The sequence below is a fragment of the Staurois parvus genome, unplaced genomic scaffold (assembly GCF_062004578.1).
Source record: "Staurois parvus isolate SC_StPar_1 unplaced genomic scaffold, SC_StPar_1.0 ptg000096l, whole genome shotgun sequence".
Classification (NCBI taxonomy): domain Eukaryota; kingdom Metazoa; phylum Chordata; class Amphibia; order Anura; family Ranidae; genus Staurois; species Staurois parvus.
The window spans coordinates 12,599,578-12,617,764 of NW_028317892.1; the positions used below are offsets into that span (position 1 = coordinate 12,599,578).

Here is an 18,187-nt window from a genome sequence, read left to right on the forward strand (position 1 = left end):
TAGAATTTCTGGCTGTAGGATAGGTATACTGAGATCTGAAGGTCTGAGATTCGATGCAGGGAAGCAGGATACTGGTATAGATACACTTTAGTTAGAACAAAAGGTTGCGCCAAGGATGGAGAAACTGAGCTGAGCACTGAGCTGGCACGATCTTTATCAGTGGAGCACTGATTCAGGGTCACGCAAGAAGCATTTACTATTTATAAGGGATAATTTTGCACAAGAATTTCTCTACCTATTACAATTTCCTGAGCTTTATGGGCATTTAAATTTACTGGACATTGTGAGAAGCAGTTGGACAGCGATTGCAATTCATAAGAAGCACCATATTTTTGTTTTCCATAGTATTTACACATTGATGTATGCACTTTAATACTTATGTTTGGATTTTGCCTTTTTATTCCCCATCAACGTATTCAGGTTGATGGTACATGTATATGGTATTATATGTTATTGCTGCACACCACTCTATACAGTCAGGTCCATAAATATTGGGACATCGACACAATTCTAACATTTTTGGCTCTATACACCACCACAATGGATTTGAAATGAAACAAACAAGATGTGCTTTCCCTGCACACTGTCAGCTTTAATTTGAGGGTATTTACATCCAAATCAGGTGAACGGTGTAGGAATTACAACAGTTTGCATATGTGCCTCCCACTTGTTAAGGAACCAAAAGTAATGGGACAGAATAATAATCATAAATCAAACTTTCACTTTTTAATACTTGGTTGCAAATCCTTTGCAGTCAATTACAGCCTGAAGTCTGGAACGCATAGACATCATCAGACGTTGGGATTCATCCCTGGTGATGCTCTGCCAGGCCTCTACTGCAACTGTGTTCAGTTCCTGCTTGTTCTTGGGGCATTTTCCCTTCAGTTTTGTCTTCAGCAAGTGAAATGCATGCTCAATCGGATTCAGGTCAGGTGATTGACTTGGCCATTGCATAACATTCCACTTCTTTCCCTTAAAAAACTCTTTGGTTGCTTTTGCAGTATGCTTTGGGTCATTGTCCATCTGCACTGTGCGTCCAATGAGTTCTGAAGCATTTGGCTGAATATGAGCAGATAATATTGCCCGAAACACTTCAGAATTCATCCTGCTGCTTTTGTCAGCAGTCACATCATCAATAAATACAAGAGAACCAGTTCCATTGGCAGCCATACATGCCCACGCCATGACACTACCACCACCATGCTTCACTGATGAGGTGGTATGCTTAGGATCATGAGCAGTTCCTTTCCTTCTCCATACTCTTCTCTTCCCATCACTCTGGTACAAGTTGATTTTGGTCTCATCTGTCCATAGGATGTTGTTCCAGAACTGTGAAGGCTTTTTTAGATGTCGTTTGGCAAACTCTAATCTGGCCTTCCTGTTTTTGAGGCTCACCAATGGTTTACATCTTGTGGTGAACCCTCTGTATTCACTCTGGTGAAGTCTTCTCTTGATTGTTGACTTTGACACACATACACCTACCTCCTGGAGAGTGTTCTTGATCTGGCCAACTGTTGTGAAGGGTGTTTTCTTCACCAGGGAAAGAATTCTTCAGTCATCCACCACAGTTGTTTTCCGTGGTCTTCCGGTGTTGCTGAGCTCACCGGTGCATTCCTTCTTTTTAAGAATGCTCCAAACAGTTGTTTTGGCCACACGTAATGTTTTTGCTATCTCTCTGATGGGTTTATTTAGTTTTTTTAGCCTAATGATGGCTTGCTTCACTGATAGTGACAGCTCTTTGGATCTCATCTTGAGAGTTGACAGCAACAGATTCCAAATGCAAATAGCACACTTGAAATGAACTCTGGACCTTTTATCTTCTCATTGTAATTGGGATAATGAGGGAATAACACACACCTGGCCATGGAACAGCTGAGAAGCCAATTGTCCCACTACTTTTGGTCCCTTAACAAGTGGGAGGCACATATGCAAACTGTTGTAATTCCTACACCGTTCACCTGATTTGGATGTAAATACCCTCAAATTAAAGCTGACAGTCTGCAGGGAAAGCACATCTTGTTTGTTTCATTTCAAATGCATTGTGGTGGTGTATAGAGCCAAAAATGTTAGAATTGTGTCAATGTCCCAATATTTATGGACCTGACTGTATGTAATCTTTTCTTTAAGCAGCGCAGCATTTCTTTATTTTATTTCTGTTGGGAATTTACTAATGTCTGTGTCCTCATTGAGGAGATTTACTTTCCTTATTTTTCCTTGGGATGATTATTACTGGGACTAAAAGTGAAGAGATATCTAAAACTTTTAGTCACAAACCGGAAAAGAGGGGGGGTCCTTAAATGGATTTTGTATTTTATCTAAAATAATATTTTGCTTCCTTTAGAAACATGACTCTCACTTGCTGTTGTGTCTTAAGACAGGGCATGCAGGATAATATTCCAAATGGGACACTGACAGCAACTAAAAAAATCTTGATGAGTTTTCAGAATTCCATACTCTCTCCTAAACGAAAATCTAAAAATAGCCTTAGCTATACTGTAAAAGAGAAGCGTGGGATTAAAAAAACAACAAAAAACAATAAATCATACTCACCCATGTGCAGAATTGATCCAATGCAGATTGCTCAGTGGTGACTCTCTCTGCTCCTCCAGCGCTCACTGGAGCACCAGGTTGTGGAGGGGGCAGGAGCAGCTGGCTAAGGGCTCTCAACAGCTCACTGAGAGGCTGAGCCAGCTGTTGGTCAGGCATCTGGGTGGATCCCAACATTATTGTCAGAATCCCTCCAAAGCCACAAGAGAGCAGAACTGCACTTTTACCCACATGGGAAGTATGGCAAAGAAAGCTTGGTCATACTTCTCCTTTAATGAATGATTTGAATATGACATCTTTTGTTATGATTTATCAAACTAAAACATTAAACACTTTAATTTCATAGTAACGCTAAAAAACAGATTTAGAAAAAAAATCTTTCAATTCATATAAAAAAAATCTTTTTTCTTTCTGACCTCCATTGTGGTTAATACTGTTGGACTCAATAAGTGCAACATTTATCGGCCTCCTTGAGGAGAAGCGATCATCTTCACTGTCCAGATCATTTTCCCAGTTGGCTGCTTCTCCTTCATCATTGAAGTTTTCATTACCAGCCTGGTTAGCTGGGTAGTCACTAGCATCATCTTTGCGGCAGAAAACTGCCACCCCATAAATGCTGTTGTGTCCTATCTGGTTGCTGGTGATATGTGGAAGGCTGGATGACATAATCCATACTCCGCAGCCTTTATTGCCTAGGAAAGAAAATAACAGCATATTTATTGCCAAAACAGAAATCAAAATATTCAAAAAGTTTAAATATTTGTACCTACTGGCAGTAGTCCTTTTGTTCAAAGGAGCCTGGAAAGCACTGCACCAGCGATCAGTAGATCACTGATGCCATGCAAGTCTCCTGCAGACCTGTCAGAATATCTGCTTGCTGTACAGGATGTACGAGCAAGCAGATATTCTGACAGGAAGCTTCAATGAACTACCACAACGCTCCATAGCGCCATTGTAGTTCACTGAAAACTACAAGCCCACAGCCGCTAAGGCTGTCAGGACTTGCAGTTCATTCACAGAAGTCTGTGAATGAATGATGCTGTTTTCAAATTTGACAGAGAAGTTTCCCCGTACTATCTTTCACAGGGAGGAGGGGTGGCGGGCGCGGATGCAGCTATGGGAACATGTTACATGTTCCACCCTAAAAATGGGTGGAACATGCAACATGTTCCAAGTGTGAACTTATCCTTTAAAACATTTTATAAAAAGCCACTTTCCAAAGCCACTGTTTACAATGTACCCCCTAGGGAATTTACTATCTTAAAAACATCTTGCCATTATCCCCTTCTTTTACATAAATGTTTCTAAGCAATCTCTTGTGCTATGAAATATAAATTCCCCACATCTGTTTTATACATGATTTATCATTTAGTAAATCCCAATACTTATATAACTAACTTACTTCACCAAGCAGAAATATCCTCTGACTGTGGCATAAGCACCCACTTGAGTACAGGTACTGGATGAGAATGCAAGAACAGAGGGCGCACCGGCCTTGCGCGTTACCTTAGAGATAACTTTTATTGTAATAATAAAACAGATGTATACTCACCAACAGCATAGAAACTCAAGCTCATCAATTTCAAAGTGTCCTGGACAACATAGTCCACTGAATGAGTCCCACCCGCAAGAAGCCCCTCAAAAGTGGCTGTCAGCAGGTTGACTATGCAACATTGAGGATTGGCTCTGACTGTGAGGAAGAGGGGATCTCTCTTCGAAATGTGTCAGCCATTTTTGAGACTAGAAATCCTGCACACTGCTATATACCCTTTCCAGCAAACTTTGCAATAAAAAAAATAGGGACTTTTAGTTGTACATATTGCCGTACATGCTGAAAAACACTGCAAAATTTTGCCAACATTGGACTGGTTGAAGATCTGTAGTCCACCATTGCCAGAGCACTTGTTTTAAGAAAAGGAGATTGTCCTTTTGGACTGCATGAGAATCTTTTATCCAGATAAGTACAGTATTACTGAAATCTGGCCTTGTTATTCTGTGGCCAGTGTGCGGAGCATACCCAGAATAGGACATTTTGACATCTCATAATATATACAGTTGTAAGGAGAATTTGACACGTTTAATATGTATGAAATATATCACAATAAGACAGTAAATAACATACATCTCTTAAGGTGTGCATGACTGTCTGGTACAGTTTTACTTCATATATATAAGTAAGCAGGTTTACAATATTCCCATGCATACAGCGGCAGAAATAAAACATCTTCAATGTGTGTTCACAGTTGGCTTGTTACAATCTGAATGCCCAAGGGACCATTATAACAAAACAAGCAAAACTAATCAGAGATTTTCTAGGTCTAATGAACCTCTTAACTACCATGTTACTGTGAAAGCATTTCTGTAATCTTACAACAGAATCTACAAGAATATCAGGCAGATAAAATGACTGTGTACTTGGAGTTTAAATTTAGAGTGGATATAGTTACTTTCAATGTTTGTTCCATTCACTTAGAACACATTAGAAAACATAGTGCTAAGCATAGTATTAATTAGATCTGTCAAATACACTAGATTTAGAGCTGAAATCCAGGGAGATATAAAACAATAAATCCATTTATATGTTTGTAAAAGAAAAAAAAAAATGTAATCTATTTTTTACATACTATACAGCTAACATACATCCCTGAATCTAACTTTATATTAGCCTTTTGAGAGGTTCTAAATGATTTAAAACATTTTTTACTTTAATGCATTCTATGCATTAAGGTAAGTATAACATCTTTTTTATTTTAAAGCAAAAACAATATCCTTTACAATCACTTTTTGAAATCCCCTGCACAACATCACTTAGGCAGCCCATACATCAAAGTATAATTAAAAGCAAAGATTTTCTTTTTTTTTTTAGATGATGGATTAGAGCACCTATTACGTTTTTTTGCAATCTGTGTTCCCAGTTAGGGAGATTTACCTTCTCTATTTGTCCTATTTACCATTATCATTGAAAGTGAAAGTAAAAAGTATGTGTATGTATGAATGTGAGTTAGGGACTTTAGACTGTATGCTTCTTGAGGGTTAGGGACTGATATGAATGTACAATATATATGTAAAAGTGCTGCGTAAAATTTATGGCGCTATATAAGTACCTGTAATAAATAAATAAATAAATAAATAAAAGAAAACCCCAAATTTTGGGTTGTCCCCAGAAAAGTAATAGAAGAAATTTTTCCAATGGGGTCACTAGTTCTGGTAACCTGGGGATCCCCAAGGAATTTTCTTAATTTGCAGGGTCTTCCTTCACTTTCTGCTTTGGCTATGGGACATGAAGTGAAGGTAAATCTTCCCAATGGGATACAGATAGCAAAAAATAAACTGACAGGGGTTATAACATTCCCTTACTCTATCCAAATGAAAAAAAATTTTGCCTGTAGTTCTGCTTTGAGCAAATGTAAGAAAATGACTTGATTCCATGAATGTGTTTATGAGGGAATCCCTCCTGCAGAGGTTTTGAATTCTGACAGTGGGAGACCTGTCAGCTTTGCTCTCAGGAAGGAGGTACTTGCGTCAGCTCGCCAGTTCAGCAAGGATGCATGTTGTTACGTGATTCCCAACGCTGAGGCATCTCATGGTCTTATGTGATTTTATTCTCCATTTTTGTGAGTATTCATTTGGCACCATTTTTATTATATGAAGAATGCATTGTTGGTAATGCACTAGGTGTGTGTGTGCCCTCCTGTTTGTTTTTTCTGTAGTTGCTATGAGATTTCCCCCATCTGAGGAGGGCTGCATCTACTACACATGTCTGGCTAAGTTCATGGTTGATCACATAACATACACCACTCGTGGCTCTCTTTTGCTTTGGTGGAACTGTGAGCACTTGCAGCGACAGTAGTTTTATCTATATTTCAAGACTACAAGCACTAGAGAATTTCAACACATGTAACAGAGTCCAGACCTACTTCATCATTGAAGCCTATTCAAGAGTTTTATGTCCCACCCACTCCTGCTTATGATCACTGGACTAAGCTGATGGTGCATCAGGAGGCCAAGTCTAGGTGCAGGGAGAACTGTCCAGTAATAGTTTGCACCTCTACTAATATGTAGTGACAAGGCAACAGTCATGGTGCTCTATGCAAAACACAAGTGTTAAGACAGTCCACAGTACTTAAAGCCCATATCCAGGTAACGTAAAAATCCTCCCTTGCAGAGCAGATCAAGCTCAGGTAAGTATAAGGAGGGGAGGAGTGAGCTGCATACAAGAGGTTTTTTACCTTAATGTAGAGAATACATTAAGGCAAAAAAACTTCTACTTTTAGAATCACTTCCACAACAAAGGAGCTAAGGAGTCAGAAGAAAACCATGTGAAAAGCACTTAAAGCTCCACCTGCTGTCTGGACTGAAAACTACACAACATGCATACATTCAATATTTCACATTTCCATGAATATAAAAAGAGGAAACATTTTTGACATTTTACATTAGTTTAAACCATAATACAAAACAAAAACAAGTATAAAGCTACCAAACATTTCCTTAACAAAATTAAAAGAGAGGTCTGCAAACAAATCCTATAAATACTGCTTTATACTGTCATTATGTATACATTAGTTAGATACAAAAAGAGCATGAGGTTACAGTGCTTCTAAAGAGAAGCAAAATAAATATATTTTTTTTACCACTGTTTCTATAGTTACACCAATGCAGACTAGGATGCATGCAACCTAATGATGTTTAACCAGATCACATTCAAATTCATTGGAATGGCTTTTTTAAAGTACCATAACTGATGCCATTTGTTCAAGCACCCTCTTCGTATCTGTAGCAATTATTGAATCCACTGAAAACCTCTCACTAGCCTTTCTACCTCACTTCAGTGTCAGAAAATGATACTGTTTAAAAGACTTACATGCTGGTAATATCTGGTTTGAAAATGAGGTGACAGAAAAAATTTTTTTTCCCTGCTCCCTCTTCAGTATGCGAAATTGCACATTTATTTTCAAAGCACAGGAAACTGTAATCTGGGCTCAACTCTGATCATGTACGAAATGTACTATGTTACTGCCATTTGATGCCGCATGATGCTGCAGAGTGCTCACAGAGCACAACATAATACAATCACTGTCTAGACAAACCCTAATTGGTAACAAGTATGTCTCACTGTTTGCCTGTCCTTGAGCTTTTGGTATATTCATCCTAAATAATATGTATAAAAAATAATAAATACGATTTAAATGAGATTCATCAACTATCATTGCTCTCCTTCTGATATTGCGAATAATAACAATAAATAATTCATTACAGATGTTCAATATATGCTATCATCTAATACAGATTTTAACCAGTGAGCAAAACATACTTTTTAAGAAAAATCTCAGCAATTGAGTAACGAAAACATGGAAATATAACACTGTTTACCATAAATGGTATTTCCTTCAATAAGACCTTTGCCTCGTTCTCCAACGACCACTCCATCGGAATATCCACAACATATAAGATTACTTCTGAGAACTGGATCACCGCCTCTCCGGATATCCACCCCACCCCACTGATTTTCACGGATGACGTTTTCTGTTAAATGGTAATTAAAAACATTATTTTACATTTCAGATTCAACACAATAAAGCTAGTGATATGTTATTTTTTTCCTATGTACACCTTCTGCTCCAGCTGTCTTTGCCAACTGAATCAATTCAACTACATATAATAAAAACGCACAATCTGGATTATTTATAAATGTAATTAAACAATACAAGGACATGTGTTAGTTTTAGAAGCCTAAACAAACTCATCATCTTTTAGCTAGCTGCAGCTAGATAGAAAATTAATTTTTGCTATAGGTAACTGCATGTTGCTCTTCATGCTTTTAGATTTCCCAAATAATAGTCATCTTCCAATTTTTTTTTTTAAAACATGGTGGACTGATTGTGGACTGTTCTTCAATTATGTTTGTGTTAAAAAATTGACTAACAATGTTACTAAAATCTGAGCATCAGCCAAAGCTTTTTTTTTATGGTTTTTGGACACAATGATGAGGGGTTAGAATCTTTGACAAGCTTAATGTTAACTTTGTCTCTGCATGGGAGATTTCTCCTGATTCCCAGTTCACAGAGACATGACATGTATGACAATCATCACAAAGTAAGGGCAAACTCTACCTTTGACAGATGTCACCATTGGAAGACTTCCCCTCACCTCCTGTTCCAGTGACAACTTTAAAATTTAGCAATTTCTCTTGCTGTCCATTCTTATAACAATGGTCAGCAGGACAATTGGAAGGTGTGTATCTTTGCCATGGCCTCTGATTTTATTCCTTCACAACTTTAGTAGGCTATTCCTACTATTTTAACCCCTCACCTACAGGGCACTTATACCCCCTTCCTGCCCAGGCCAATTTCCAGCTTTTAGTGCTGTTGCACTTTGAATGACAATTGCACGGTCATGCAACACTGTACCCATATGAAATTTTTATAATTTTTTTGTGACAGATTGAGCTTTATTTTGGTGGTATTTAATCACATCTGGTTTTTTTATTTTTTCTTAAACAAACCAAAAACCACTGAAAATTTAGAAAAAAACGTTTTTCTTAGTTTTTGTTATAAAATTTTGTAAATCAGTGATTTTTCTCCTTCACTGATGTGCGCTAATGAGGCTGCAGTAAAGCAGTGCCCCGGTGCCCGAGGGCGGATGGCTGACAAAAGCCCAGGCATCAGGGCGTAATTTATAGTTGCCATGGTGATCTGGGATTTGTCGAGTTCTTCAGTACAGCCCCCACATCACACAGCACAGCACAGCCCCCCTCATATGATACAATACAGCCCCCCCATATCACAAAGTACATCCCCCCCATATTACACAATAGCGCCCCCCATATCACACAATACTGCCCCCCATATCACACAATGCATATGATCAGCACAACACAGGGGCCCCACACATGCTCTATGTGGCCCTCTCCTAGACACGTGACTAGCACAAAGAGGATATGATACAGGGGCCCTACATAGCAGAGTCCTGATCACCCTGGCTGGAACCTCTTTCCTCCACTCACTGCAGTCCATTATGGAGGCCAGGACCACCAGGTGCAGCTTTATCACCGCACCGCTCAGAGCCTTGGTGCCTCAGAACACATCCCTGGAGCTGCCATCACAGTCTTCCATAGAGCGGGCAGGACCGGAACACTTCAAACACGGCGCCAGCCAAAGAGAGAGCGGGGTCGCAACACCTCCCCCCCTTGCAGCGCTGGCCACAGAGAGAGGGCGGGGCAAGAACACTTCACACAGCGCCGGCCAAGGATTGGACGGAGGGGAGGAGGAGGAGGCTAAGCCTGCTGCTCTGAGCTGTGATTGGCTGCAGAGGGAGAATCCCAGTGCCTGCCAGCAGATGGCTGACAAACCCCAGGCACCAGGACACAATTTCTAGTCGCCATGGCGACCTGTTGCCTGGGATTTGTTGAGCCCTGTATGTGTATATACATATATATATCTATCTTATAGGTAATAACACCAGAGATTGTTGATCCAGGAAATATCCAATTTCCTTCTAGGAGATCAGGAAGGAATTTATTTTTTCCCCCACTGGAGCAAATTAGACCACGCTTTATACATAATAATACAAAGAAGTGTAGCACTACCTCAGTTTTTCCAATATGTTTGAATAGTGTTGGAAACCTCTATACATAGTTAGGTTTTAAAAATAAAACAAAACATAAGTCCATCTAGTTCAACCAACAGAAAAAAATACATAGAAAACCTTCATATATCTGCATACATGTCCCACATCGGACTTATATATGCTGTTGCCCTTCCACCTGCTTGCTCTTGTGGCACATACCACATCAGCTTAGGTAGATCAAACTGACAAATTTCTCCCACTTGTGAGTTCATTTTAGATGTTTGTGGCTACATCCACCAGGCTTTTCCCATTGACATAGTTAGTAAGGTTGAATAAAGACACCAGTCCATGCAGTTCAACCTACTGTATGTGGGTGTGCATGTGTTCATGTCAAAAGACCTTATCCCTGTATATTGTGCTCACTAAGATGCCCATCTAAGAGTTCTTTTTAAACTATCAATAATTCCCACTAACATTACAGATTGTGGAAGTGAGTTCTACATCCTTACCGCCCTGACAGTGAAAAACCCCCTACACAGTTTAAGGTTAAACAACTTCTCTGGTTTCATTGAGTGGCCCTGCATCTTCTTATACTCCCTGAGACTGAATAGTTTACTGCTTATGTTAGAATCACCATTGAGGTATTTGTATATTGCCATCATATCTCCTCTCAAGTATTTCTTCTCTAGGGAGAATAAGTTTACTGTTTGTAGTTGTTCCACTTAACTGAGGTCCTACCCCCTTTATTAACTTTGTTGCTTTTCTCTAGACTCTCTCCAACTCAAGCACATCCTTCCTGAGGACTGGTAACCAGAACTGGATGGCATACTCCAGAGGTGGTTGAACCTGGCATTTGTGTTCACACCTCTCAGTTTTGTACAGGTGCATATTATTTCTTAGTTGTTCTGTGACTGTAATATTGTTTTGCCAACCCACTTTCCCATGGTTTAAGTATGATGGTTTTATCCCCCTCTGACCTGTGCTCACTGCTAGCTAATGTTTCCTCTGATCTCCCCCCCCCCCACCTAGTTTAAAAGCCCCTCTAACTTTTTGGCCATCCTCTCCCCCAACAGAACTGCATCCTCCCCATTAAGGTGCAGTCCGTCCCTACTACACAGCCAGTAACCAACTGAGAAGTCAGCCCAGTTGCCAGGAACCTGAAACCCTCCCTCATGCACCAACTCCTCAGTCACTTGCTAAGTTCTTATAGCTCCTGCTGTCTTTCTAGTGTGGCATGAAGTACAGACAGTATCCCTGAGAATACCACCTTAAAGGTCCTTTTCTTCAATAAAGCCCCCAAATCCCTGAAATCATTTTTGAGGATGCTCCACCTTCCTCTAACTTTGTCACTGGTACTAATGTGTACCATAACAGTTGGGTCCTCCCCAGCCCCACCCAACAATCTGTTCATTCGATCCACTATATGCCAAACCTAAGCGCCCGGTAAACAATATACGATTCTGCGATCACAGCCTTTGTGACATATTGCCCTATCTGTCCTTCTAATAATTAAGTCCCCTACCACCAGTATCTGCTTAGCCCTGCCTGTATCCTTTGCCCCTCCTTACTGGTGCAGTCATTCCCCTGGCAGCTAGGGGAAGAGGCTTGCTCCAGTTGTGCCACCCCTGAACTTATATCGTCAACATCATGTAACTTGGCATATTTATTGGGATTTACCAACTCAGAACTAGCCTCTCTAAGGCTCTTCCCCCTACCCCTACTTCTATCCATCACCCAGATACCTACCTCTGGCTCCTGTACCTCCATTTCCCCACCCCCTCTATACTGGCCCCCACCATGTTTTACTTTTTGAAAGCTTTCAGATTGTTTTGCTTTTGAAAGCCATTAGACCGTTACACATTCATGAAAAATCTATCCATCACTTAACTCACTCACATAGTGCTGCTTTGATGCTTTCAGATTAATAAATATTCAGATAAATAAAATGCAAACAAGCTATGCTGTCACAGCCATGCACATGTATTACAGTTTTATTTCTACATGGTATGTGGGTATTTAGAAGTGTTAAGAGTGGTTAGCTGGAGGAAAATATGTTAAATAAAATTACATTTACTTTAGGCAAGCCATGGTTTAGCTGGTGTACAGTCAGACACTGGAGAGTACACTCCAAAGAAAACAGCACTTTTATAAATTCAGCTTCTTTACACTGTACCTATATCTATTCACATGCACTTCAGGTGCACAATAAGATCTGATTTGGATGTCCATGTATGATCGATGCCCTGCATATGCACATATCTTTTAGAAAGATAGGCCCAATGTGCAATGTTTCCTTGCTTTATGGCTCTTTGTATTCTTACTCAAGAAGGGGTTACAAGGACCCAAAGATAGATGTTGCTGGGAAGAAGTGTAACATAAAACTTGCTTGCCTAGTTGAGTCTTAGACTTGGTTCACACTACTGCGACCTGAAAGTCATGCAACTTACAGTGGGACTTTGGCAGGCGACATCCCGGCGACTTGATGCGACTTTGAAGCGACTTTCAGGGAATGCCTGGGTAATCTTCCTATAATGTCGGATCCAAATCATATCAATATAGACGAGGATCCGACTTGGAGGCGATTTTCCATTAAAGTCTCTGGGCACCAGTCAGATAGAAGTCATCTTGAAGTAGTACAGGAACCTTTTCTAAAGTCAGAGCGACTTCAGTAATGCTACTTAAGACAGCTCTCATTGACTAACATGGGATTTCAGATGTCATGCAACTCGGGATCTCACAAGTTGGACCCCAAGTCACAGCAGTGTGAACCGAGGCTTAATAAAATTTCAAAACAAATGTTGTTGCATTTTTATGTTGCAAAGGACTTAACATTACTGGACCTTTTTATTAAGGCTCCACAAACACCAACGGAAATTGATAACAATAGTATAGTAACCTATAACAGCACAGCAAGCAAGAGTTTCATCAGTTAGAATTCTGATTTAAGACAGCTATATTGGATGTGGAACTATTGCCCATAGCAACCAGTTTTCCTGTTTATTTTTCTTGAAGAATGCAACATAAAGCCTGGTAATGGCAATGGCACAACCATTAAGCCTCATGTACACATAAAGATTTTTTTTGTTCACCCCGAATGGGAAAATTTTTTTGTTAGTGCGCCAAAATCCCCCGCTGTACCTTTGCGCTCCGACAGGGGGACTGCCCCCCCCCCACCAGAACACATTGATCAGAGCTGGCTGCCAGCGCTGATCGGATTCTGGTTTTCCAGCCGTTGCTTCTGTCAAAGAGACAGCTGTACACACTGACTGAATGTTGGCCAGTTTCTGTTGAACTGGCCAATATCTGGCCTGTGTGTACCCAGCCTTAATCACCAGATCTATATACATAACAGGTAAATAATGATTGATGACTGAGTTAACACAACTGCATTGCCAGAGTTCCTAGAAACCCAAGGCACTCCTGGGTACCCAGCTTGAAGTGGCGTGAAGCTTATTGCACATTTTCTTGTACTCATTTCTGTTTTTTCCTTCCGGTCTTTTTCTTTGTTCGCTTTCTCCTTTATTGCTGCACCTTCTGAATACTAAACAATCAGTGCTCTGGTTGTTTCCTGACAGGCAGGGTAATAAAAAGGACTTCCAAAAGTATTTTGCAATACCACGTCTCCCCCACGCCTTATAATCATTTTGATAATATCCCTAACTAAGCCATACAGAAACAGATACTTGTGGAATGACTTTCACTGGTAATAAAAAAATCAGAGCTAATATTCTTTTTATTTTAATGAATGTAAACAGTCATAACTGTCATTTTTTTATATATACAATTACATAAATAAATGTATAAACATTACTGAAAAAATAATTAAAAATCTGACAAACAACAAAAGACTTATTGTGCATTGAATGTAGATCACTCAATTAATCAACACAGTAAATTAGAAATGTGTATTGCAAAGTGCAGGAAACAATAAAAGCTAGTAATTAATTTCAATTTAACAAACTTCTTTATTTCCTTAAATGATCTACTGTACATATTTCTAAACAACTGAAAGGGAAAATGCTGGTATAATATTTAAAAATCTCACAACGAAAGCAGCATTGAAGTATGTTTACAATTACTGCAAATAAGACTAGGGCCATCCATATGTCCTAGGTACCAGGGTCTAGCAACCCCCTTACTTTCCCCAAAATACAGCACAGTCGCATGGCATGCATTCAGATCCCAAATAATCAAAGCAATGGATTGGCTGAGTTTTGTCCAGTAATTTAAAGCTGACCATAAATTGGATAATTGAATTGTCAAGCAGAAAATTACATAAACAGGTAACAAATGAATGATGACTGCATAATTTAAATTTAAATGGCAGGCACATCCCAGGGTGCTAAAAGCCAGGGCAGTGATGGGTACCATTAGACAAGCTTCTTTTCATTCAACATGCACATCTGCTATTCATTGCATGATAAAAAATCCCCAATGAATATAAATTAACACAGGCAATCCACTGAAACCTGGATGTCATTCTACAATATCAACAGGTTACTATGAATTGATTTTTTTTTGTATATTAATCGTTAGTCCATTCCTATATCTTTGGAGCTGTATTGTTATTTCTGAAGCTCTCTATGACTACTCTTCTGTAATAAAAGGTTAGAGATCCACCGCTATAAGCTTTACTTTTGTTTTCAACGCCTCTGCAAAATTATTGAACCAAAGATACAAAGTCTCCTGTGGTAAATCCAGGTATTCAGTGCAGAGTCAAATAACATATTTGCTGTACTAGAGACGTTATCAGAGTTACTGGCATCAATCAGAAACACTAAATATGACAACATGAACTTTATTCAAAATGTAAAGTGCAAAGTGTTAGCCAGCATTTACTTCAAAATAGAAGACTACTTCAAACAAATCTGCTAAACAACTACATAAATGGGATCTTAGTCTAATCTTTCAGTCTAACAACACAGAGAGGTAGTGGAAAAAATATAGCAAAACATGACTAGTAATCATAAAAGTAGTCATACTTATTCATGTAGTGTGCAAAACAACTTACAGCGCTGTGAAAAAGTATTTGCCCCTCTTCTTGGTTTTTTTTTTTTATTTGTTTGCATATTTGTCACACTTAAATGATTCAGATCATTAAAAAAAATTAATATTACACAAAGATAACTGGAGTAAATACAAAATGCAGTCTTTAAATGATGATTTTATTTACTAGGGGAAAAAAGCCCTCCAAACCTGTCATGCTCCACGTAAAAAATGAATTGCCCCGTAAACCTAATAATTGGTTGTACCACCCTTGGCAGCAACAACTGCAATCAAGCCTTTGAAATAACTGGCAATGAGTCTTTTACATCACTATGAAGGAATTGTGGCCCTCTCTTTGCAAAATTGTTTTAATTCAAGCATGAGCGGCCTGTTTAAGGTAATGCCAAAGCATCTCAATTGGATTTAAGTCCAAACTTTGACTACGCCACTCCAAAACCTTAAGTTTGTATTTTGGAGTCATTCAGAGCTGGACATGCTGGTGTGTTTCGGATCATTGTCCTGCAGCATAACCCAAGTGCGTTTGAACTTAAGGTCACGAACCGATGGCCGGACATTCTCCTTCAGGATTTTCTGGTAGAGCACAGAATTCATGGTTCCATCAATTATTACAAGTCGTCCAAGTCCTGAAGCTGGAAAGCAGTCCCAACCATCACACTACCACCACCATGTTTGACTGATGGCATGATGTTCTATTTATGAAATGTTGTGTTAGTTTTACACCAGATGTAACAGGACGCAAACCTTTCAAAAAGTTCAACTTTTGTTTCATCAGTCCACAGAATATTTCCCCAAAGGTGTTGAGGATAATCAAGATTTTTTTTTGGCAAATGTGATACGATCCTTCATGTTCTTTTTGGTCAGCAGTGGCTTTAGCCTTGGAACTCTCCTATGGATGCCATTTTTGTTGAATCATGAACATTGACCTTAACTGCGGCAAGTGAAATAAAAATAAAATAAATAAATAAGTGAGGCCTGCAGTTCTTTAGATGTTTTTCTGGGTTCTTTTATGACCTCCTGGATGAGTCATTTGTGGATAAATGGAGATGGAAATGGCTTTGTAGATCTTTCTAGACTGATACATGTCTAATATATATATATATATATATATATATATATATATATAATGTTAGTTATATACAGCAGATAAAAAAAAAAGGTTGAACATGTCACAATTTTTCTAAGTACCGTATTTGCCGGCGTATAAGACGACTGGGCGTATAAGACGACCCCCCTACTTTTCCTGCTAAAATGTAGTGTTTGGGCTATACTCGCCGTATAAGACTACCCCTCTTCCAATGCACACCAGTGGGAGGAATAGTGCCCCATCATTGATGTCAGTGGGAGGAATAGTGCCCCATCATTGGTATTAGTGGCAGGAATAGTGCCCCATCATTGGCATTAGTGGCAGGAATAGTGCCCTATCATTAGTATCAGTGGAGGAATAGTGCTCCATCATTGGTGTCAGTGGGAGGAACAGTGCCCCATCATTGGTGTCAGTGGGAGGAATAGTGCCCCATCATTGGTATCAGTGGCAGGAATAGTGCCCCATCATTGGTATCAGTGGGAGGAATAGTGCCCCATCATTGGTATCAGTGGGGGGAATAGGTGCCCCATCATTGGTATCAGTGGCAGGAATGGTGCCCCATCATTGGTATCAGTGGCAGGAATAGTGCCCCATCATTGGTGTCAGTGGGAGGAATAGTGCCCCATCATTGATGTCAGTGGGAGGAATGGTGTCCCATCATTGGTGTCAGTGAGGGGTGGAATAGTGCCCCATCATTGGTGTCAGTGGGGGGTGGAATAGTGCCCCATCGTTGGTGTCAGTGGGGGGGGGGAATAGTGCCCCATCATTGGTGTCAGTGGGGGGGAGGAATAGTGCCCCATCGTTGGTGTCAGTGGGAGGAATAGTGCCCCATCATTGGTATCAGTGACACCAATGATGGGGCACTATTCCTCCCACTGAGACTTGCTGACCCTGTTCTCGTATGGTGCTGCTGCAGCCAGCATATGTGGTTGCAGCAGCACCTCTACACAGAACACTTACCTGCTGCTCCGGCACTCAATTTTCGCGGGGCCGCTCGGCTCCGCCCCCTCGCCGGTGATTGGCTGCCTGTGTGCCTTTCCTGAGCTACAGTTCTGGCGGCCAATCACCGGTGAGGAGGCGGAGCCGAGCAGCCGCACGAACATCCAGTGGCCGAACTGATGGAGATGCCGCGCTTCCTGGACCGGATCGTCGTGGGACTGGATCCAGGTAAGAGACATCAGCCCCTGCAAACCCCTGTACTTAATGCCGCAGCCCCCCTAAACATGTGTACCGGCGTATAAGACAACCCCCGACTTTTGAGAAGATTTTCAAGGGTCAAAAAGTCGTCTTATACGCCGGCAAATACGGTAAATATATTTCTAAAATTGCTATTGACATGAAAATTTCAGTCAGTAACAGCCCATGAAATCCATACATACATTGAAACCAAAACAAATAAGTTCAGAAATTAAGTTATGTGTAATAAAATGGAATGACACAGGGAAAAAGTATTGAACACATGAAGAAAGGGAAGTACAAAAAGGCATGGAAAGCAAAGAAACCAGCTGAAATCTATCAGTAATTAGAAAGCAATCCTGCCCCTTGTCAGTGCAAATATCAGCTAGTTCAGTCTCAAAATAAAAAAGGTCTCATTACCAAGGTGTCACACATAAAACATCTCATGGTGGGTAAAAGCAAAAAGCTCTCCCAAGACCTTCGCAACCCTATTGTTACAAAACATACTGATGGCATTGGTTACAGAAGGATTTCTAAACTTCTGAATGTTCCAATGAACGCTGTTAGGGCCATAATCTGGAAGTGGAAAGAACATAATTTCACCATAAACCAGCCACGACCAGGTGCTCCTCACAAGATTTCTGACAGAGGGTTGAAAAGAATTATCAGAAGATTTGTCCAAGAGCCAAGAACCACTTGTGGAGCGCTTCAGAAAGACTTGGAATTAGCAGGTACAATTGTTTCAAAGAAAATAAAAAAAAGTAATGGACTCAACCGCTATGGCCTGTATGCACACTCACCATG

At 40.1% G+C, this 18,187-nt stretch overlaps 1 protein-coding gene across 1 annotated transcript in view; it reads right to left on the reverse strand.

Moving 5' to 3' along the window:
• Positions 1-18,187, reverse strand: part of FBXO10 (F-box protein 10) — a 144,633-nt gene that overhangs the window by 20,009 nt on the left and 106,437 nt on the right. Inside the window, exons 8-9 of the mRNA XM_089670912.1 lie at positions 7,921-8,073; positions 2,964-3,239 (exon numbers count right to left, since the gene is read on the reverse strand). Coding sequence (XP_089527038.1) covers positions 2,964-3,239; positions 7,921-8,073 — 429 coding nt within the window. The remainder of the gene's footprint in view (positions 1-2,963; positions 3,240-7,920; positions 8,074-18,187) is intronic.